The sequence below is a fragment of the Petaurus breviceps genome, unplaced genomic scaffold (assembly GCF_028583685.1).
Source record: "Petaurus breviceps papuanus isolate PSGF00001 unplaced genomic scaffold, PetGlider_PUasm1.0 171, whole genome shotgun sequence".
NCBI classification, from domain to species: domain Eukaryota; kingdom Metazoa; phylum Chordata; class Mammalia; order Diprotodontia; family Petauridae; genus Petaurus; species Petaurus breviceps.
The window spans coordinates 22,206,554-22,231,121 of record NW_027185754.1 but is presented as its reverse complement, the minus strand read 5'-3'; the positions used below and the strand labels follow the sequence as shown (position 1 = coordinate 22,231,121).

The 24,568-nt window shown below is 38.4% G+C and overlaps 1 protein-coding gene across 3 annotated transcripts in view; it reads left to right on the top strand.

Annotated features, from left to right (window-relative positions):
* The window catches only part of GARNL3 (GTPase activating Rap/RanGAP domain like 3), a 214,321-nt gene that overhangs the window by 3,036 nt on the left and 186,717 nt on the right, over positions 1 to 24,568 (top strand). The window contains exon 2 of one of the 3 annotated variants that reach the window (XM_069082702.1): positions 13,492 to 13,561. The exons of 1 other annotated variant lie outside the window; for it this stretch is intronic. In XM_069082702.1, coding sequence (XP_068938803.1) covers positions 13,492 to 13,561 — 70 coding nt within the window. Of the gene's footprint in view, positions 1 to 12,716; positions 13,562 to 24,568 lie in introns of those variants that run through there. One more of the 3 variants, XM_069082701.1, reaches the window with a different exon arrangement.

Genomic DNA, 24,568 nt, shown 5'->3' with positions numbered 1-24,568 from the left:
GATTCAGAGTAGGTGCTGATCAGCATTGGTAGAAGGCCAGCTAAGGAGTAGAGGGAAAAGATGACTGGGCCTGGGGTGAGAGAGACAGGATTCTGAATCCAGCCTCAAACACTTACTTACCAGCTGTGTGGCCCTGGGCAAGACACCTACCCTCTGTCAGCTTCAGTATTCTTACCCATTAGATGGGAATTGTAATAGCACCTACTTCCCAGGGTTATTGTGAGGACCAAATGAGGTCATTTTTGTAAGTAATTTGCAAACCTTGAAGTGCTGTATGCATATGGGCTATGAGTTTCCTCCTCAGGAAGATCAATGAAAGAGAAAAGGAAAAGTGAGGTCCAAATCCCCCTCAAATCTTGCCAAGTAGTACTTGGTAAGTAGACTCCCAGAACCCTAAAGGAGCTCACCTCAATTCTGTAGACAAGTAGACAAAATCAGGACTAAATGGAGCAAAAATAGCAACTCACATTTCTAGAACCCTTTAAGGTCTGCAAAGTGCTTTCCTAACAATTCAAGCTTGATAGTTAAACAAGTGTTGTTTTCCTCATTTTGCAAATGAGGAAACTGATGCTCTGAGAGGGCAAGTATTTTATTTATACTTACAGCAGCCAGTATCAGAGGCAGGATTTCAGCCCAGGTCCCCTAACTTCATATCCACTCAGTAGTATACATATGTTCATTTTACAGGTCTGGAGACTAAGGCTGAGAAAAACCAAGTCGATTATGCCCAGAATCACAAAGCTAATAGACATAGGGCTCCTCGTAGAACCAAGATCTCCTGACTAGTATTGTAGAAAGGTGGTGAAGTTGTAGTCATGAGACCTGAATTCAAATCCCGACTTTGCCCCTTTTTATGTGTGTAACCTTGGGCAAGCCACTTAACTTTCGTGGACATCAATCCCCTCATCACTAAATGAAAGGATTAGTCTAACTGTTCTCTGAGATCCTTTCCTGCTCCAGATCCATGGTCCTATGAATAGTATTCTTCCCACTCTACCAGTGTATACTGCCTCATATTGGCTTTCTGCTTGGACTCAGCTACTATATAGGAAGGGTCAGAACTCACCTTTGATCTCCAAAGAGATCTTTTCTTTCCTCATTTATACTTACACTAAGGAATTTCAATTCAGTAATTCAGTTCAACACTAAATGAATACTATGTGCAAGGAAAGAGATTTGATTTCTTTAAGGGATCCCTTGGCACTGTTGCTAGAACACTTTGATTTCCCCTGGGGTAGGTGAGGAACCAAAAGTAGTTTGGTTTCTTTAGGATCCTTAGAATTTACTATCGTCCTACTAATCTGCCTTCCCTAAGACTATTTCTTTTGAATAGAACCAATAGATCTATCCCAACAGACCCAAACATACTGCACTTGACTGAATTCTAACCAACTCTTGTTAATGATAATACTAATAATAGAGAGGAACTATAGAATAGTGGGTAGAAGACCTGCCTCAAAGTCAAAAAGCCCTGGGTTCAAGTTCTTCTTCTGATATATAGTTGCTGTGGGACTGTCAGTCAACAGACATTTATTAAGCATTTACTGCATGCTAGTCAGTGTACATGATATTGTAGATAGAGTGTTGGACTTAGAGTCAAGAGACCTGGGTTTGAATTCGACCTCTGCTGTTTACTATCTATGTATGATGGACAAGTTTCCTAAATCTCAAGCCTTAATTTCCTCATCTGCAAATGGTGATAGTATAATTGCACTGAGTTCCCTCATAGGATTTCTGGGAGGGAAGTACTTTATGAACCTTAAAGTGTTTTACAAACAGGAGTTCTTTCCAGTCTTACTTATAGTCCCAATCTTTAATTGAGACAGATTTGAATAAGACAGGGCAGAAGATAACCCACTCATGGTTGCCTTGTAGTTTTAACAGTTCATTAACAGGAATTGTTGATCCTCCTCCTCCATTCTGGCTCAGGAATGGAAGGAAAGTTGGGTAGACTACTCTGGCTTCCCACTCTTCCTAGGGACAAATGTATCATATGATTTATTCACCTTTGAACAGGAGTTGCTAATTTACAGTGCAGGCAGTGTCCAGAAAATCACTTCGGAAACTCTTGAGAGGTTTCTTAATTTGAGAAGTGTGGCTTTGTTCAATAGTCTTATGATCTGTCACTGTATTTAGTTACCAAGGCCATATCTTGGGTACCCACATTCAGGTACCTTATCCAGTAGCAGAGGCAGCATGGTGAATGGAAAAGAACAGAATCCCAGCTTAAAGACCCAGCTTTGTGACTTAAAAGCCATGTAATCTTGTTCAAGTCTTTTCTTCTCTCTTGGTCTTGGTCCCCCCTTTGTAAAATGAGTGGGTTAGACTAGATGATCTCTGCAGCCCCTCCTCTTACATCAACATTATGTGATTCTATGAATATTCTGTAAATATTGATTATTGATGAAATTTGAGCCTTTAAATTCTAATTTAAAATAACTTTAATAATTTTTGTTTGTTTTTAAGTTAATTTCTTTTTGTAAGTCCTGTTTAGGCATTGGAAGTTGGTATGATGTTTTTGTAGTTTTTTGGTCAGTTCTACCTAAAGTTAATATTTGCTTCTGGTTAGGAAATATTTGTCTCTCTTATTTTCTTAGGTTCATTTTCTTAGAAGGCTATATTTTAGTTTAGGGAAGCAATGACATGATAAATTTTTAGAAAATCTCTCAAGAACATAGTGTGATCTTAAAAGCATATGGCATATACCAGTGTTTGAGTCTGCCATCATTCCTTAGGATCTGTGTCCAAATCCACTAAACTCTAGAATCATTGTTTCTCTGTTGATTCTCTTTTCACTTTTGCTGAGTAGTCAGACCATTGGTTCATCTGTTTCATCAGTAGCCCTCATTGTTGGCTATTTATGTAAAATTGTCTTTTACTTATCCATAATCCTTGTTATATGACTTTTTTGGCATCTTTTTACATGAGTTTACCTCTGGTATATCAGTCACTCCTGGGTATCTGTGGAGTTCATTTGTCACATAGTCATCTTAAGAGGGTTTGCCTATTGTTCTTTGCTTTCATTCTAAAAGGTTTCTGAAGTCATGCCTCATTAATATTGCCCCAGAAGAGCAACTATTTCATGAGACATTTCATCATGACAGTTGATCTTCCAAATATTAATGTTTGATTTTGATACTATGAAGAATCTGTAATTTGATCAGTCTGGGCCCTCTCTCCACTGAGGCAGATCTCAGCTGAGCAGACAGTTTTAAGAAGCTGTGGCCAAACAACTGATTATTTGATGTTGCTGAGCCTCTCCAAATGGAGTTAGGTTGATTTTCAGATAGTGGTGTCTGTCTCTGGGCTCTTACTTGAAGCTTTTCCAGCTTGGTAGGACATGCTAAGTTTATGCTCTATGGAAAACGGGCCTTTAATAGAAAATTAATACTTTATTTTAGGATAAACATAATTTAATCAATAATTTTACATTCATCCTATGGAGAGCTGTTATAAATAGACTGGATGTTGATTGTACTTGAAGTCAGGAGTCCTGGGGAATAATCCTGGCTCCCCAGTTCACTAGCTTTGTGATCTTGGGCAAATTGGATTCTACATGTTTGTTTGTCATATTTCAAAATGATTATAGGAAATATTATAAAGGGATTGGAATAGAGGGATGGGGTAGGTTCTTAAAATTTAGAGATCATTTAAAAATAGCCTGGGTCATTTTTCCCAGTTACCCAAAGACAGGATGCATGGGACTTGTCATCTTTTTATCATTTGTCTTGTTTTTTAAAGTTAAGTATGTTACAAATCTAGACTAGGTTCCACCTGTTACACTTATACTCTTTTTTTTACACTTGCACTTTCAAACACATGCTTAGGATGATGGAGCATGGAGCAGTCTTAGAACAAATGCATTTTCAAATGTTTAGCCAGAGATGTCTCTGAAAGACCTTCTTATCACAGACTGACTTCTTACTGGAACACTGACCTTTTTGAGGTCATTTTGAGATGTTGCCAGGGACACAGAGACAAAGAGACACCTTATCTCCCAGCTACATCTGTACTTATTAGCTTTACTAGTCGACTTATTAAAGTAGAGACCCAGAGATAACATTTCAGGAAAATTTCTCCTGTGGAAATTCAGACAGTGCAGTGGTACTCTGCCCACATCCTCATATATTCATCTGGGTCTTATTCTTGTTTACACCAAATCACTTCTAAGTTTCACATTTGATAAGCTTGGGTAAATCCACCAGCACTGGTAAGGGACCCTCCTTTAATATCCAGGGTAAGTCTGCCTTCTCCAAGTCTTGGTGCTAAACCACAGTATTTCCTAGCCCTAGCCATGGTGCTGATTGCTTAAGCAACCACAGTGATGACTAATATTACCATACTCACAGTGAGTTCTACAAAGTGGTAAATTTCTTCTTTCTGTGTGTTCCTCATTCCTTGTGAATTCTGTTGATGATATAAAAGGACAGCTTTGCTGCTGGGGATCTTGTGTCCCTCTCCTTTGCTTATATGTTCTCTTTTTTCGAGTTCAGGTTGGACAGACAAATGACAAGGAGTGATGGTTAAGCTTTACACTGATCATGAGATTAAGTGGCAGGGGTCTCACGAGACATTGAGCAAATCAAAACCTCTCTGAGTCCTAGTTTCCTCATATGTTAAGTGGAAATAATGGGGAGATTATTAGCAATAACTGATTTAAATAATCATGTCAATGACTGCTATCAGAACTTAAAGGATACCACTATTGTGGTTATTTAGAATTATTGGTTATTTAGATATTATTTAGAATAAATTTACAGAAATAAAAATGTTTCTAAATCTCTTACTGGGGTTTTTTCACTTTATCCAAATTCAGAACTTTAGATTTGCTTTGTGTGAATGTTTATTTAGTATTATAGTATCAATTAGCACAGGTCTTTCATTTCAGAAATTTGTTTTTATTTTTTTAGTAAAAAGTATTTCATCACTAGAGTGTTGACCACCAAGTGGTGAATTTTGAGGGACCACAGCAATTAATGAAACCATCTACTAAGATGTGGAAGAATACCCCCACTGATGAATACTTGAAGTATTGAAGAAATACTGAAAAATACAGATCTTTAGATGGAGAGATTTAAAGAAAAAAAAACATTATCAGTGAATCATCAACTTATGTTGACTCTTTGGTATGGCTTTCAAAATGTGTTCACTTTGGTGAGTCCCATAGGACTTCATTGTTATTTATTGTTAGCATCATTTTAACCTCTTGAAAAAGGGTTTTGGGGACTGTCCCAAAGTCAGGAAGTGTTAGTTTGGTATAATGAAAAGACCACTGGTCATTACAGTGCTGACTCAGGCATTTACTAGTTGAATGACCCTAGGCAAGTCACGGCTTTTCTGAGTTTCAGTTTTTTCATCTCTCAAATGGACATAATAATAATTGCACTAACCATCTCGCTGTTTATTGTGAAGAAAAGGCTTAAAGTATCATATTAATAGGAGTTAGTATTTAGTAAGGCAGTTTGACTTGGATCAAGGAGACCTACAGTGACTATTATATATGAACACAGTCTCTTCAAAACCTTCATTCCTCAAGCTACCTACATTATTCTTTACCCCACCTTCTCAGCAAAAGACTTTATTGAATATTTTACTGATAAAATTGTGGCTGTCTATCAGAAGCCCCTTCTCCCTATTTCTATTTTAATTCAATTCACTTAACATTTAATATGTAACTACTATGTGCCAGGCACTGTATTAAGTGCTAGGGATACAAACAAGAAAATGAAAGGTAATCCCTGCCCTCAAGGAGCTTATGATCTATCTAATGGAGAAAGACACAAAAGGAAGCAGGAAAATGGGGGATGGGGAGGATCATCAGGGAGTACCCAGTACAGGGGCATGCTATTCCATGGAGTGGAGTCCAACCAAGGAGAGCTGCATTTCCATATCTCCTATTCTTTCAATACCATCACCATTATTTCCTCCTTTGCTCCAGGTTTGAGGGCAAGAAGTAACTAAGGAATGACTCTTCCTTTGGCCAACACAAATCACTCTACTCATGTCCTTGGGCCCATCTCTTCCTGTGTCCACCATGAAATTATCCCTTAGATCATGCCCCTTTCCTCCCTAATTTTCAATCTTCCTTATCAACTGGTTCCTCTGCTACATATAAATGTACCCAGATCTCCTTCATGTTTAGAAAAAAAGCCCTTCCCTTGGGCCTAGCATACCTTCAAACTACCTCCATATGTTTCTTCTTTCTTTTATAGTCAAACTGTTAAAAAAAAAAAAGTTGCTTATTCATCATATCTCCACTTTCTCACCTATTCATTTCTCAACTTCTTGAGATATGGCTCCCTTGCCACCATTCAGCTGACCTTCTTGCTCCAAATTACCAGTTATGTCTTTATTGCTAAATCTGACGGCCTTTTCCCAACCTTCGTGTCATTTTTGTAGTGTTTGCCACTGTTGACCACCCCTTCTTTCTTGATACTCACTCCTATGTCTTTGTCACATTATTCTGTCTTGGTTTTCCTCCTACTTGTATGTCTTATCCTTTCTGTTTCCTTTATTGAATCATCATCTATATCCCATCCCCTACATGTGGGCTCTTTCCTGGGCCCTCTTCTCTCCCTACAGTCTTTCTCAGTGACTCCATTAGCTTCTATGGGTTCAACTTTGCTCTGTACTGATGACTCTGACATCTACATATCTAGCCCCCATCTTTGCCCAAGCACCAGTCTTCTAGCTCCAGCTGCCTCCTCGCCACAAGACATTCATCTTCTACCTCCCTGTATTTCCAGGGGCTGCCCCCCCATATTTGAAACAGTCTCTTCCACACCTTCACCTCTTGAAATACCCTTTTATTGCTGCTGTTCAATTGTCAGTCATGTCCAACTCTTCATGACCCTATTTGGAATTTTCTTGGCAAAGATACTGGAGTGGTTTGCCATTTCCTTCCCCAGCTCATTTTACAGAAATGGAAACTGAGGCAAACAAGGTTTAAGTGCTTGCCCAGGGTCACATAGCTGATAAGCAAGAGTCTGAAGCTGGTTTTGAACTTAGGTCTTTCGGGCTACACTGCGCCACCTAGCTGCCCTTTGATACACCCCGCTTCTTTCAAAATTCAGGTCAAGAGCTGCCTTCATACAAGAGCCATTTCCTGATTCACCCAATTGTTAGAGTTCTCCCTCACTAGAAACGGCTTTTTAAATATTTTGTATTTACTAATCTTTTTTCCACACCAGCAGAATGAAGGCTCCTTGAAGGCAGGTCCTGCTTTAGCTTTGTCTTTAGATCCTTTGTCCCTAGCATAGTTCCTGACATATTGTACAGTTAATAAATATTTTTTGAACTGAATGGAATTGGGGAGATTGTTCTTATTAGACTCGACAGCAGATCATATTAATTGTAGGAATGCTCTTATATGAAACAGGAAATATGGAAAGAATACTGGTTTTGGAGTCAGAGGACCTGGAGTTAAGTTCTGGCTCAGCCTGTGCAAAACTCACTTTCCCCTCTGGTTTGGGATGAGGCAGGTGCTTTGTGGCTTGGTGCCACAGAAAGTCAGTTGTTATCTTCGACCCAGCAAACATTTATCAGGCACGTATGGTATGCAAGACATGTGCCAGGCTAGGGAATACAAAGATAAAAAACAAAAAAACCATCCCTACCCCCAAGAAGATTACACTCTAGTAGAGTTTTTTATTGTAATTACAATCTGGAGGGGCAGTATGGAATCGTTACTGTCTGAAAAAAACAGAATTAGTCTATCTACAAGGGCCTACTTAAGTCAGATTTGTATAGTTGGTGAAGTTTGTTTTTAGCAATGCCCCAGGGCCCCTGTTTGATTAGCCATCCCTCACAATTGAATTCAATTTAATAAGCATTTATTAAGTACCAGGCACTATGCCAGGACAAAATTGAAAACATTCCCTGTCCTCAAAGAGCTTATATTCTAACTAGGGAGAAAAAAAATCACAGAAATAAATAAGTATAAAATATGTTCAGTATAATTTCAAGTGTAAAACAGCCCAAAGAATGGGGAGAAGGGATAATCAAGAAAGAGCTCATAGAGAAGGCAACATTTGAGCTGAGCCTTGGGTAGGTGCCAAGAGATGGCAGTGAGGAGGGAGAGCATTCCAGGTATGTTGATACCCTGTGTAAAGTCACAGAGCCTGAAGGAAGATTATCATCTACCAGCAACAGCAAATAGGACAGTTGAACTGGAATCAAAAGTGCCCAAGGGGAAATAATAGTCAGTAAGTGTGGAACATTGGTTGCAGCCACAATGTGAAGGACCTTAGGCGGGGTCCCACTGAGACACAGAGCTCAGTAAGCTACCAGCCCTGAGCTGCACCAGCTGCTGAGGACATTTATGGCACTATATTCCTTGAGACTTCCCAGACAGCCCTGTATCTTATCCTTTCAGGACCAGACCTTCTCTGCCTTACCCTAATCTAATAAACTGATCTGTGCTCATGTTCTAATGGGATAAAGCTAGAGGAAAAGCTTTAGGCAAGTAACCTTCTGCTTTCCATAATCATCTCCGCTAAGTGATGTTTATGTTGGGAAATTGAGGCCATTGTTAAGGGAGGGAAACACTCCTAAGGGCCAATGGAGAATGTGGTTTAAGACAGGTGGGGCCTAGTAGCAGCAGGTTTCATTCACAGCAGGTGGAAGAGATATCCTCTCCACCTGTGAGTCAGGTTGGCCCAGTGCCTGGCTTTGCTACAGCCCATTATATAACAAGCTCGCCTTACAGTGCAGGTCATGTAGTCAACAAATTCTTGAGATAAATCAGGTGCTAAACAAACAGTTCCACAGATAAATTAGGAAGTGACAATACACATGACCAAAGAAGTTACAGTGATAACTTTACCAGATCATCAGGGAAGGAAGCTCCTGTATTACAAAGTCTTTTACAAATAAAAGATCTCTAAATCAGACAAAGTAGAACTATGTATCTCCTGGCACTGAATCATTGTGGTGGCAAAAAAAATCATTTAGTGGCCAGTTCTGGTGGTGAGACACGATTCTGTCTGCCTGCCAGCTAATACTAGAAATCTTTCCTGCTTTTTAGAACTTGCCAGGGCTGGTGCTTCACTAGCATAGACTTCTGGAACACATAGTCATGTCTACACCAGGAGAATGACAGACAGGAGATTGATAATCCCTGAGAAGTGAATTGGCATTTTGAGACATTAATAGAACTGAAGGAAGGACTAGCATTTAGTGGATCCTTCTAGGCAGCTAGGTAGCAAAATGGCTGGAATTCTAGGCCTTGAGTCAAGGAGACCTGAGTTCAAATCCTGCCTCAGATATTAATTACTTGTGGTCCTCTGGGCAAATCACTTAGCCTATATTTGCCTCAGTTTCCTTAAAAAAATTTAACAGCACCTATCTTGCAGGATTGTTGTGAGGATCAAATGAGATAATATTTGTAAAGTATTTAGCAAAGTGCCTGGCACATAGTGAATGCTTAATAAATGTTTATTCCCTTCCTTTCCCCTTTTCTTCTTTGGAGAATTTACAGAAGGGCAAGGATAAGACATGCAGAATGGGGAACTGTGGAAGGCTCACTCTCTGTACCAGAGGAGGAAATACACACACTCATATCGATGAGATCACAAGTCTTCAAAATTTGAACACAGCTTTCCTCTCTAGCATTTTTTTCTTTCCATTTCCTGTTTTCTCCAACCCTATGCAAGCTAACTACATTTGTTGATTGGCCCAGTGATTATACATTCCTGTAAATTAATTTCTGTATTTGCCTTTAACCTGCCTTTACACTTTAATTAAGACAATTATGGAATGTTTTCTTCCCCGTCCCTCAGAAATGCAAAGCTTAGTGTATAGTAGAGAGAACAGAACTGAGAAATCAGGCAGAGTTCCCATAGAGTCTTTTCCTCCTCTATAAATGTCTTGCTCATTTGGGAAGAGCTAGGAGAGGCTGCTTTAACCCCAGGGGTTCAGGGTCTTTTTTTGGAGCTGCTGGAAATAGAGAAGCCTGAGTCCCTTGTGGCCAGCTTCTTCCAGGATCTGTCCTTTCCTACCTCAGATTCACTTGCAGGCCCCTTCAGTTTCCACACTCATCCTATGCCCAAGTCACACTTTCTGCCCAGCTTCCCTTAACCATAACCCAGTCTTTTCCCTTTTCTAGCCTTCCTTCACTCTTTGCCTCAAGATTCAGAAATACATTGTTTATGTTTTTGGCACATTCAAAGTTATTTTAGTTAGCACTTAATTATATTTTTATATTATCTCTCACTCATCTCTTACCTTATCCTGTATAATTTGCTCTAGCAGTGGCATTTATGACAAATTAATAAAATCATAGGATTTAGAACCCTATCAGACCTTAGAGATCATCTAGGTCATTAGTTTCCACACTTTTTGATTACACACCCCCATCAGTAAAAAGATTTTGGACACACATCCAATATGTGTATATTTACTTATTTATGAATTATATATATATATATCTCACTGTACTAACAATCATGAACATTATGAAATTCACACAAAATAGAATGCTTAAGTATATGAGATAAAAATAAAGTAATAGTTGATCCTAAAGGCAATAGGGAGCCATTGCAGGTTAAGTAGAGGAGTGTCGTGATCAGATCTACATTTTAGGAAAATCACTTGTTGGTTGAGTGGAGGATGGATTGGAGTGAAGAGATTAGGAAGTTGTTGAAGTAGTCCAGATAGGAGGTGATAAAGACCAGAATTGGAGTTACAGCTTTGTGAATAGAGAAAGGACAGTAGAGAGAGATATTGTGGAAGCAGAAATAACAAGGTTAGGCAACTACTTATATATATATATATATATATATATATATATATATATATATATATATATATATATATATAAAACAAAGATAACACCAAGGTTTCACTAGTGATGGCAATCTGGGTGACTGGAAGAATGGTGCTACCCTCTGTAGAAATAGGGAAGGTCAGAAGATGAGAGGGTCTTAGAGGAAAGACAACATAATAAGGTCTGCAGTGTATATTGCCATCCATCCATGCATGCCTGATCATTCTGTTTAACTGACTGCCCCATCCAGAATTAAAAGAAGGAAGTTTGGATCTTCCTCACTGAGCCCCAGAGACCACCCTCTTAAGAGTTCTTTTAGTCACAAGGTGATCTGTGAGGTATAGTATGGGGGAGAGGGAGATTTTCTCAATGGCCTCCTGCTGCTGTGAGTGCCTGGGTAGCATAAGGGATCAGCACAAGTTGGCCAGAAGGAGGTGTTGGAGGCTTACAGAATAGAGGGAGGGGAGTGTTGGGGGTAGTTTTAGAAGATAAGAGTGTGTTTGCATTAGAAACAATCCTCATAACTGGCTCTTATGAGGAGGGAGAGATGTAGCCCATTTTCCCACCTTGTGATTGATCATACATTCCTTTGGGTCAGTCTGTGGTCCCCTTCATGTGAAACCATGGCTTCCAAGGATGAACTACTAATCAAGTCTAGTCCCTCCATTTTGCAAATGAGGAAACTGAGTCTCAGAAATGTTAAGTGATATGCTTGATATAATGGATTTGGAGTTGGAGAACCTGGGTTCAAAACTCAGCTGTGCTGACTATTCACTGTTTGATTTCAAACAAGTCATTTGCTCTCTCAAGGTCTGTTTCCTCATTTGTAAGTAAGGGTGTTTGACTTTATAATCACTAAGCTCCTTCCAGTTTCAGATTTTCTGATATATAGGTAGTGAAAAACAGAACAAGACTCAAAAGTAATAAGTAGTTGAATCTGCAAAGTCTTCTCACCTCAAGACCAGACAGACCCCCTTCCACTGGACCCTCATACAAAAGAGACCATATTGTCCTAAGGTGAAGATTCTGAAGAAGACAGGCAGAGATGTGATCCACAGTATGAGAAAAAAAATTAAATTTCATGACAATGCCAAGCACTTTACTTCAGCCTCAGTGAAGAATTAGAGGACACAAAAGGAGAAAACTTAAGAGGAAAAAGAAGGCTGTCTTCAAGGATTTGAAAGTTGAAAGTTGGGCGGGACAGAAGGAGCTGGTTGTAAAATTCAGGACAGTCCAAGGTACTTGGTTTGGACTTGTAGAGCAGTAGAAACTCCCACATAGGGTTTTCAGATGGAATGGAATGCAAAGGGACCAAAAAATGATATAGAGCCAGAAGACTGGGCAAGATTGACAGAGAGAGGTGACAGAGGGTTTTCCTCACCTCTTTTGTTGTCTCTGGAAGTAGAAAGATTGACTGGGTGACCTCTGCTAGACAGTTCCCATACCACCTTCAGTACAGGAACTGAGGGAGTGAAAAGGTTAAATTTCTCCTCCAAGATGAGTTCAGCCAGCCCTGTGAAATGGTGGCAGCAGAATGCCATCAGACTCTCTAATCTTATTTCTATCACGCTGACTTTCTTGGAGCCCATCAAGCAGTGTGCTGGCCAAGAGATCCAGTTCAATATATGATGAACGTCCTAGTCGCTTTCTTCCTGAATGTGTCAAAAGGGCAGTAATTTAGAAAACATAGCCTGCTCGTTAAGAAAGGATGAAAGGGTACTAAATGCACTTTTCTTTATATATCAAATTTAGGATATTTTGGATTATATGTTAAAATGCCATTATTGTGACATTTTATATTTATGTTTCATTCTGGTTATTTAAATCTATGACTTTATACTAATAGAAAAAATCCTTAAAGTAAAATTGCATGGTTTCTGTTAGTATATCTCAGCTCATTTCATGGGGAGTGATTGGGATTGTAGATATAATAGGAAATAGAACAAATGCCTTTTATGTCCAAGGTACAAAGACATTTACTGTTTTGCCTTTTGTTTTAATTTATTCTTAAACGAAATGTATGTGATTTGTCATATCCGAGCTAAGGTTTTTATTTTTATTTGGAGAACACTAATTTCTGCTGTGCAAGAAACTCTCCCTAATAGACCTTCAAATTGAATACTAGATTTTCTGTTAGTCCTTCCAGTTCTTTGTGCTGTGACATTGATCTCTTAAATTAAAAGAGGTGGGCCTATCTATAGTGGTTTCTGAAGGTGTTTTGTTTTGAGTTTAAGTTTAGCAGTAAAATAATATGTTCCTTTATTTGTTGAATAGTTAAGACGATTAGAAGAGACTCCCCTGAATGGAAGTTAATTGCAGCATACAAAATGGTTGCAGATTTGCTTCAGCTGTTTCAGGACATGCATCAGAGTTACTGCAGGGTTTCTCTTCCCTTTGCTTATAAACAGAAAGCTCTCAAATGCAATTACAAACCACCAGTAGCCGTCTTGGAAATCTCAATCGATCGCAAATGGCTAAATATTTAATTTCCTCATTGTCTGTCCTTCCAGGGATGGCTTGAGCATTTTATTTTCTTTGAGGCTAACATGAAAGCCAGTCTCTGCAATGGCTGCTGGAGATTGTGTGTGTTGCAAGGAGGCTCCCCTGCAGTGATGAGCTCAAACCTTGTTCAGTAGGAGCTCTTTTTTGCAAATGGTGGTAGATTTTTGCAGAAGATTTGTGGCCAGAGAGCTATGTATAATACTGATGAAGCATTTTTGTTCCAGCTCCGTCTCAGAAGACCTAGGTTGCCGACGAGGGGAATTCAGTAGAAAACATTATGGATCTGTGGAGCTGGTAAGTTTATAGCCTATTCAGTGCTAACAGATTGTTTTACATTTTGTTAAAATCACCAAGTTCATCAGATCTTGCTTGCATATTTACTAATTCTGTAATACTATGGTCATAGTATGAAGATTGGTTTGGGAAAAATCAGAGTGCCGGAGCGGCTTTGACAATTACATCATCTTAATCTTTTTCTTTTGTTACACACTTTTAACCTCACATCTCTGTTGATTTGTTAAAAAAAAAAAAAAGATTGCACTTTAATCTTTTTCATGACAGATTTTGAAAGATGGGTACCAACTGCAAAAAACTCCTGGATTAAATAATTTTTGATTGAAAGAGAAATATTTAGTTTCCATAATATATTGTTAATAAACTGCTTCAGTTTGTTGTTAAGGTTAGAATATGGGTTGCTTTTCTGAAAAAAAAAAGTGTTGGTTAAGACAGGGCAAATGTGTTGATTACAGACCTCTGCAATGAAAAAAATATATATTTTCCACCAAGTTGCTAGTGTTTTATTTGGAGACTTTTAAATTAGCATTTTACATATTAGAGAAAGAAAATGTAATATATTTATCCGACAGCCACCAGTATTTCAGAGATAAATATAACTGGGATTTTACATTGCAAAAAAGCATGAATAAATGTTTAGGAAAGTGTCTTTCTCAATTGTGTTGGTAAGCAATTGTTTTGAGAATATCAGATACTCCCTTTATATTTTTAAAATTTAAGAAATGAGTTATTTTGATTTAGTTTATTTTCTTATTGCCACTCATTAATTTAAAAGGCTTTGTGAAGCAAACTTTCTTTTTGACAGAATGAAGTATGAATCTGTCAGAGATGTGTAATTACTAAGACTTTTCAGTATCTGATTCATGAGATATTTTTTGACATGCTTCTTGTGTATCAAGCACTATGCTGGGTGCTGGAGGGGATACAGAAGACATAAAAGATATGACCTTCGTCCTCAGGGAGCTTATAATCTGGTTGGAAAAATAAGGTGTATTATTCCCTCAATAGTATGTTTCATGTAATCTTATCAAGTGCAAGGATGTGGTATAGATTGCAGGCACATAATAAATTGGAGGAAAGAGTTCTTTGTGGGGCAAGATTAGTCAGGGAAGGTTTAATTAAGAATTGGAAGTTGAACCAACCTTGAAGGCTGTGTAAATTTGGATTGATGATGAGGAAGGACATATTATATGGGGAAAGAGCCTGAACTAAGGCATGGAGTAGCAGTGATGATTCTGTGTTTAGGGGACAGTAAGGAGAAAACATGACTCAAGCAGCAGTTGTACAGTTGGGAGAAACGAGCATAAAACATGACAGAATCTGAGTTAAAGAGAACCTCAGAGGCCAGACCTGTGCCCAGACAAGAATGCCTGGCCACCAGACCCACACCTGCCTTTTATTGAACTTGTGTCTAGCCCACATCTCTCCCTATTGTCCACTCTGACAGAAAGAAGGGTTTTGTCAAATGCTTGGTAGACTCTCTTTGTAGTATCCCTCTGATCCAGTAACCCTGTTAAAAAAAAGGAAATGAGGTTAGTCTGGTATGACCTAATCATGATGAAGTCATGCTGTCTCTTTGTGGAGAGACAGTGTGGATGTCGTGGTAGAGGAGTGCTATACCTGGCAGCAAGAACACCCGAGTTCTAATCCTGGCTCTGACATTTGATAACAGTGTGGCCATTCACTGACAAGCATTTATTAAGTGCCCACTATGTGTCCAGCACTATGCTAAACACTGAAGATACAAAGAAAAAAATGAAACAGTCTCTGCCACCAAGAATCATACATTTTGTCAGTGGGAATCTTTGTCGTGTGAACATAGATCAATAACATACATATATGTGTGTACATACATTTAAATAAATATGTATACAGAAAGCAGATTTCAGGGGTTGGGAAAGAGGCACTAGCTGCTGGGAGAGGATCAGAAAAGGCATCATTGGGAGGTGGCATTTGCACAGAGTATTTGGAGAAAGCTAGAGATTCTGTGAGACAGAGATGAGAAAGGAATGCACTGCAGGTAGGAGAGACAGCCTGTGCAAAGGCCTGGAGGCAGGAGAAGTAGAATGTCATCAGTGAGGAACAGCAAATAGGTTAGTTTGCAGGAACACAGAGTATGTGAAGGGGACTGTTATTCAAAGAGCCTAGAAATGTTGGCTAGAACCAGATTGTGAAGTGCTTTAAATACCAAACACAGGAGTTTGTATTTTATCCTAGAAGCAATAGGAAGCCCACTGAAGCTTTTTTTAGTGACAAATAACATAGTCAGACCCGTGCTTTAGGAACGTGCCCCATGATGGGGCAATTGTAGGTGCTTAATAAATTGGAGAAAAGAGTTCTTTGTGAGGTCACTTGTGCCCTGTGATGTCGTTCCATGTCTAGGCACTGGCCTCACTGTTCAGGAAACAATTAGAAACTGAGAATTTATAGGAGTCAAATTGTAACATTTCCAACCTGTGACTGCCTGCATCAGGGTGGGAAGATGTCCTTAACTCACAGAATTACAAAATTCTGAGTCAGAGGGGCCTCCAACCCAGCCTGGGAAATGGAAGAGGAATCCCCTCTCCAACATATCAGATGAATGGGTTTCTAGCTTTTACATGGAGACCTCCAATGAGGCGGAGTCGTCTGTCTCCCAAGATAACCCATTCCAATTTGGAATAGTTCCATTTGTTAGGGAATTTTTTTCAGGCATCAAGCCTAAACTTGTCTTTTTGTACCTTCTGTCCTTTGTTCCTAGTTCTACCCTTTGAACCCAAGCTGAGCAAATCGGCTGGGTGGTGCCACAATGGATAGAGTGCTGGAGTCAGGAAGACCTGAGTTCAAATTCAGCCTTGGATACTTACCAAATGTGTGACCCTGAGCAAGGCACTTAACCTCTGTTTGTCTTTGTTTCCTCAATTATAAAATGGGGATAATAAAGGAATCTACCTCCCATGGTTGTTGTGAGGATCAAATAACAGAAAATTTGTAAAGTGCTTAATTAGCACAGTGCCTGGCACATAATAGGTTTCGTATAAATGTTTATTCCTTCCCCCCTTTTCCTCTCTTTCATGTGACAGCCCTTCAAACATAGATAGTTATCATATCCCTACTGAGGCTTTTCTTCCTCAGACTAAAAGCCTCTGTTTATTTTTGTCCTCACAACAGTCCTAAAACAGTCCTCCATAATTGTCCTAAACAGTCCTATTTATTATTGTTTATTATTATCCCATGCTATCATTGTCCTCATTTTACAGTTGAGGTAACTAAGGCAGGCAGAGGTGAAATGACTTGCCCAGGATCAGACAGCTATTAAATGACTAAAGTCACATTTGAGCTGAAGTTCTTCTTGACTTCAGGCCTGGAGCTCTATCCACTGTGCCACCTGGCTGCCTTTTTTTTTTTTTAATGAAACAATATAGTAATTTTTATTTAGGACAAGGATAAACAGTAAAGTAATAGAACTCAGTCACAGCCAGTGGTGAGCACTGCCTCCTTCTCTTTCCCCTCAGAGCAGGAACTGTCCCAGTTCCTTTAATTGATCCTCATATGGCATGAACCAAAGGCTTTCAGAATCTTTGGAAACTCTCCAGCTTATCCTTCCTTAAAAGGTAGCATCCAAAACTCCAGAAGTGATCTAACCAGGGCCAAGTACAGGGGCACTATTGTCTTCTTTTTCCTCCTATGCCTCTTTGAAGGAAGCCTTAGATCACCTTCACGTTCTCAGCTCTCAGATCAGTGTTGACTCACATTAAACTTGCAGTCCATTTAATTCACCAGATCTTTTTCAAATAAATCGCCACCTAATCATGCCTTTCCATCTTGCACTTGTGAAATTTGTTTTTTTAAAGTCAATTATAAGACTTGACTTATTCATCCTAAACTCACCATTCCTCCTGACTTCCATATTTCTCTTGAGGAAATTACCATTCAACCAGCTTTATAATCTAGAGTTCATCCTTGTCTTTTCATTTTCACTCACCATTCCCCTCCCAAGTCCAATCATTTGTAAATTTTATCTGTTCTACTCCTAATTATCTCTTAAATATTTGTCCTTCCCTTCACTCACACCAGCCTAACCCAGGCACTCATCTCCTGGACCACTAATTGGTCTCCCTGTATTCAGCTTTTTTTTCCACTCCAGTCCATCTATCACACAGCAGCCAAATTGATATTCTTCAAGCGTGGGTCTGACTATTATCAGACTTGCCCTATTCAAGAAGTTTCAGTGGTTTGCTATTGTCTTACAGATAAAATACAAACTTGTTTAACATTTAAAGTCCCTCACAATCTGTTGCAAAGCTATCTTTCCAGACTCATGTTGAACTTTCAGTCTATCAAAATGATGATGCATTCCTCTCCCTTGCACACAGTGTTTCAGTCAAACTGGCCTACTTGCAATTCACATCTCTCTTGACATTCCATCTCTCACCTGTGTGTCTTTGCACTGGTTATCTCTGGTGCTTGAACTTCTCTCCCTCCTTACCTCTGCTGCTTGGAATCTCTAGCTCCCTTCAAGGCCTGACTTTAGGGTCATCTCTTATGAGAGGCCTTTTCTGATTCCCCCAGTTGTCAGTACTTCTTCTACCCCCAAATTAATATGTATGCTTTATATTTACTTAGTTTATACCCTAGTAGAATGTACATACTTTATACCCTAGTAGAATGTAAGGTCTATAAAGATGGGAATTGTTTCATTTTTGTCTTTGTATCTCTAGTGCCTTGCACAGTGTCTGACACATAGTAGGCACTTAATAAATGCTTTTTAAAATTGAAATATTGAATCATGCTTATTATATTCCATCTTATTCATTTTGGCCCAGTGCTTTAACCTGCCAAGATCATTTTGGATCCTGATTCTGTCAACTTGTATGTTGGTTATCCCTTCCAACTTTGGGTTATCCATAAATTTGACAAATGTGCCATCAATGACTTTATACAAAGCGTGGATAAAACTATTAAATGATCCGAAGTCAAGTACAGAGTCTTGGGGCACTCAACTGTAGACCTCCTCTCAAGTTGATATTGAACCATAAATTACTATGGATCTGGCTATTCAACCCAGTTCCAAATCTACCTAATTATACTATTAGCTCATATTTTCCACAAGAATAGCATGAGAGACTTTGCTAAAATGTAGGTAAAATAAAAATTGATAAATAAACAGAATAAATATAGAGTTATCATTGTCTCAACCACCCCAAGCAATGGTTTTATCCATTCTTTGATCTTATTTTCTCCAAGTAAGCTTAAACCAAATCAGTCCACTCTTTTGGTTATTCTTAGCTTTTCTCTATTACCTCAATTCCTCTTTCAATTTCAGTACTCCTGATACTATTCTTACAGGACCATGCCATGCTTTTATATTTATTTTTTGCTATCTTATCTTGCTTCCATCTTTTGTACATGTCTTTAAAATCTTAAAATTTAAGTTTGTTGGTGAGTGATCTATGCATAAAAATTATTCTTTTTTTAAAAATTTATTTTTTATTCTGAATTTAAGAAATAAAAAAGCATTTCCATGAAGTGGAATAGAAACACAGATTGCACTTGAAATTGCAACTTGCTGTTCTGTTCAAATATAAAACAAAATTATCATGTAACTTCTCTTTTTTTTTCTTCTTCCCTCCCACCTCAAACTTTGAGATGGCTACCATTAGACACAAATCTGTGTTATGTATGTGTATAAGCATACACATATGTACATACACACACGTATTTCAGTTCTTTTTCCAGATTCAAAAAGCATCTTCCTTCACATGACCTTTGCAGTTAATTTGGGTATTTATAATAGTCAGAATGACTTAGTTACTCAAAGTTGTTGTTTTTTTTAAAGCAATTGGGGTTAAGTAACTTGCTCAAGGTTACATGGCCGGTTATTTCTGGGAGTGGTGCTAAGTATCTGAGCCCAGATTCGATCTCCAGGTCATCCCGACGCCAGGGCTGGTGCTCTTACTCACTGAGCCACCTGGCCGCCCCAAAAGCAAAGATTACTCCTTATATGGTTCCACTGGGGCTCGAACCCAGGACCTCCTGTGTGTAAAGCAGACAAAGTTGTTCTTAAAACAGTACTGCTATTACTGTATACAGTGTTCTCTTGGTTCTACTCATTTCACTCTTCATTATTTCATGGAGGTCTCTCCATGCTTTTCTAATATCATTGAACTCATCATTTATTATATAAGAGTAAAATTCCCTCATGAACAATTTGTTTAGCCACCCCCCAATTTATTTCCAGTTCTTTGCCACCACAAAGAGAGCTGCTATAAATTTTTTTAGAATATGTAGGTCTGTTCCATTTTCCCTAATCGTCTTGGGAAACAGACCTAATAGTGGTATTGCTGGGTATAGACAGTTTGGCAATTTTGGGGGCATAATTCTACATCTCTCTCCAAAATGGCCGGATTAGTTCGCAATTCCACCAATAATGAATTAAGGTCCCAGTTTTTCCACATCCCCTCCAACATTTGTCACTTTCTCCTTCTATCATTTTAGCAGATTTGATAGATATCTCAAGGTTGTTTTAATTTGCATTTCTCTAATCAACAATTACTTAGAGCATTTTTATATGACTATAAATTGTTTTGATTTCTTCACTGGAAAACTGCCTTTTCATATCCTTTTACCATTTACGAATTGGGGAATGACTTGCATTCCTATAGTTCTGACAAAGTTCTTTATGTATTTGAGATGTGAGACTTTTACTGAGGAACTATCTATAAAATTTTTTCCCAGTTTTCTGCTTTGCTTCTGATCCTGGCTATATTTTTTTTTATTTGTACAAAACCTTTTTAATTTAATGTAATCGAAATTATCCATTTTACATCTCACAACATTGTCTGTTTCATGTTTGTTCATAAATTGTTCACCTATACATATTTGATAGGTAACATGTTCCAGGTTCTTCACATGTTTTTGTAATATCTTCCTTTGTATCTAGGTCTTGTATCTATGTTGACCTTATCTTGATAAATGGTGTGAGATATTGGTCTATGCCCAATTTCTGCCAGACTGTTTTCCAGCTTTCCCAACAATTTTTACCAAATAAAGAATTCTTATCCCTGGGGCAGCTAGGCGGTGTGGTGAAAAGAGCACACTAGCCGTGTGATCTTGGGCAAGTCACTTAACCCCAATTGCCCTGCTTCCCCCCTCCAAAAAAAAGCAAAAAGAAAGAAAGAAAGGAAGAAAGAAAGAATTCTTATCCCCAAAACTTAAGTCTTTACACTTGTCAGTCACTGGGTTACTATATTCATTTGCTGCTATAGATTGTATGTTTACTCTGTTCCACTGAACTACCTTTATGTTTCTTAGCCAGTACCAGATAGTTTTGAGAATTACTTCCATATAATACAGTTTAAAATCTGGTGCTGCTAAACCTTCCTTCCTTTACTTTTTTTTCTCATGAATTCCATTGATATTCTTGACTTTTTTGTTCTTCTAAATGAGTTTTGTTATAATTTTTTTTAGCTCTATAAAATAAAATTTTGGTAATTTAATTGGGATGGCATTGAATACATAGATTAATTTTGACAAAATTGTCATTTTTATTATATTGGCCATGGCTATCCATAAACAATTAATATTTTTCCATTTACTTAAATCTTATTTTATTTGTGTATAAAGTTTTTAGTGTTTTTGTTCATAGAGATCCTGGGTTTGTTTTGGTGGGTGTATTCCCAGGTATTTTATACTGTCTAGAGTTGTTTTTAAATAGGGTATCTCTAACTATGTCTTCCTGCAGAATCCTATTGGTGATATGTGGGAATGCTGATTTTTTTGTGGGTTTACTTTATATCCTGCTACTTTGCTGAAATTACTAATTATTTCAGTTAACTTTTTAGTTGAGTCTTTAAATTTTTTTTTTAAAGTTAAGTAACTTGTTAAGTAACTTGCTCAAGGTTACACGGCCAGTTATTTCTGAGAGTCTTTAAAATTTTCAATCATGTTGTCTGCAAAAAGAGATATTTTTATTACATCATTCTTTATTCTGATTCCTTCTATTTCTTTTTCTTCTCTTGTTGCTATTGCTCTAGTATTTCGAATACAATATTGAATAATATTGGTAATAGTGGGCATCCTTGTTTCACTCCCTGATCATACTGGAAAGGTTTCTAACTTATCCCCATTACAAATAATGCTTGCTAATGGTTTTAGGTAAATGCTTATCAATTTAAGGAAAAGTCTATTTATGCCTATAAAGTGTTTTAATAGAAATGTGTTGTACTTTATCAAATGCTTTTTCTGCATTTACTGATAATATCATATGATTTTTGTTACTTTTATTATTGATATAATCAATTATGTTAATAGTTTTCCTTGAGTTAAACTATTCCTGAATTCTTGGTATGACTCCCTCTTGGTCATATATTGTTGTAATCTTTTAGCTAGTATTTTATTTAGGATCTTTGCCTCCATATTCATTAATGAAATTGGTCTATAATTTGCTTTCTCTGTTTTTACTTTTCCTGGTTTAGTTATCAGTATCATATTTGTTTCATAAAAGAAGTTTAGTAGGACTCCTTCTTTACCTATTATTCCAAATAATTTAATATTGTAACTAGTTGGTCTTTAAATGTTTGATAGAATTCACTTGTAAATCCATCTGGTCTTAGTGCCTTTTTCTTAGGAAGCTCATTTATGACTTGCAATTTCTTTTTCTAAACTAGGTCTATTTAAATATTCTATTTCCTCCTTTGCTAATCTAGGCATTTTGTCTTTTTGTAAATATCCTTCTATTTCACTTAAATTGTTAAATGTATTGCCATATAATTGGACAAAATAACTCCTTATAATTGCTTTGATTTCATTTTCTTTCATTCAAAGTTAAAATTACTATTTGTACATTTCCCTCCATCCTATTTTTCCTCACTATTGTCCTTCTCAGCCTCTCTGTTTACCCTATCCCTCCACTAGTTTACTTCTAACCTCTACCTCCCTATTCCACACTGTAATGGGAATGGGAATTTGAAGATCTTCCCTGCCCCATAATAAGCCTAAATTGAACTTGAGGACCTTTCCTGATTTGAAAATATACTCTGCCCCTTAATAGGCTGCTTGTGCTCACCTGGAGCCTGTGGTGGGAGGCTTGTTTTTCAGGAAGGCACAACTTTTGTTAGTTTAAAATTCTTTAAATTTTAATGAGTAATGTGGGTTGTGATGTTCTCTGACCCTGGAAAAGGCTATATATACCTCTGAGACAAGGTTTTGCTTTGGGGCTCACTTTGGGAAGAGTTGTGTGATTTGGCCAGATGAGACTCTGGGCAGCCGTTGAGCCCCCCTGGCTTTGAAAACCCAGATGTTGGTGCTTCTCTCTCTGGTGACTAACTAGGTATGGATGTAATGGTCAGACAGACAGCTAGAGAAGCCCTGTTTGCTGAATTGTGTTATTTTCTCTTGTAACTTCTGTTTATATTCTCTGAAGTTCAAGGTGCTGACTTTTTCCCTTAAACTAGTGTAATGTAATGCCAAGGAATGTAATGCCAAGGAAAGGCAACTTCCCAAGGTTCAAAATACCAGCATAGGTGCTCTCCATTTTATTCAGTGACAAACCAAGAACAGAGAAGGTCAAAACATGACATCATTCAAAATACAGCATTCACTAAGGGTGATTAAATAATCTATAAGTACTACCCCACCCCAGGACCTTCCAATCATTCAATCAATTACAAAGTCCCTGTTCTAAATACCATTCCACCCCTAGTCTGTACCTTCATTTAATCCACCACAAAGTCCCTCTTCTCAAATGGAGATTAGTTTCCAAACATAAGTAAAGTACATTCATTTGCTCAACCATAGAACACAAAAAGGTCAAAAGTTCCCCACCCCTGGATCACAATTGAATCTACCCCAGAGTTACATCAAGTTTAAGCACAACACTTAATACCCAAATGGAGGTCTTTTCTTCATCTTGACAGGAGGCAAGTTCTCAGCAATCTTAGTTCCTGGGGAGACAAGGCTTAGCAAGGCCACAAGATACATTGCCAGTCCCTTCATTAATTCATCCTCTGTCTGTAGAACAGTCCTAGAACCCCTGAAAACATTAGCAAAACCCTCTCCCAGGATTTCTGTAAACATACAACAAGAAAATCCTTCTTCAGGGCTTCTGAACCAACAGAAAGGTTCCCAGACCCCTGCAACAACAGCACTGTCCTTCACCAGTGGACAGTATTCACTCTCTGTCTGCAGGACAGTCTCTGGGCTTCTTATCCAACAGCCAGGTTCCAGGACTTCTTCAACAGGACAGTCTTTCACCAGTGGACAAATCTGGCAAAACAACATCAAAACAGACAGACAAAGTACCAGCAAAACAGCCATGTCTCCTCAGTCCTTGGCAGCTCAGGGGGCAGGTCTCAAAAGTCCAGGGTGATTCAAAGTGGCCCCCAGCAATCCTTCTCAGTCTCTTTCTCTGCCTCCACGTGGGTGCTGCTTCCAAAAAGTTCTTCTGCCTCTCTCTTGTCTCTCCAAATCTATGTCACCAGCTCCTCCCAGTTCAGGACTCTCTTTTCACATCAACAAGTCCCACAGGTGGGATTAACAAGCTCTGGGGTTTAACACAATCAGTTTGAAAACCAAGCCAATACAGGGGAATCTTTAATTTCCATTACTATCACAACTAGGTAAATGATATATGTTTGATTGATTAAAGCAAGATTGTTAACTTGCTTTCCTTTAGAAAAGCAGATCAAAGAATCTGTGCTGGCAGCCATCCTGGGTATGCTAGGGTGCTTGCTGCTACACATACTCTTTTAAAGAATTATCTCCTGGGGCAGCTAGGTGGCGCAATGAAAAGAGCACCGACCCTGTAGTCAGGAGGACCTTACTTCAAATCCAGCCTGAGACACTTAACACTTACTAGCCAGGTGACCTTGGGCAAGTCATTTAACCCCAACTGCCCTGCCTTCCCCCCTCCAAAAAAGCAAAAAAAAAAAAATAATAATAATAACGAAGACTATCTCCTTTAACCTCTCACCTAACCCTCCTTTTCCTTATTCTACCCACTCCTCTAAGGGTCCCTCCCTTTTCTTC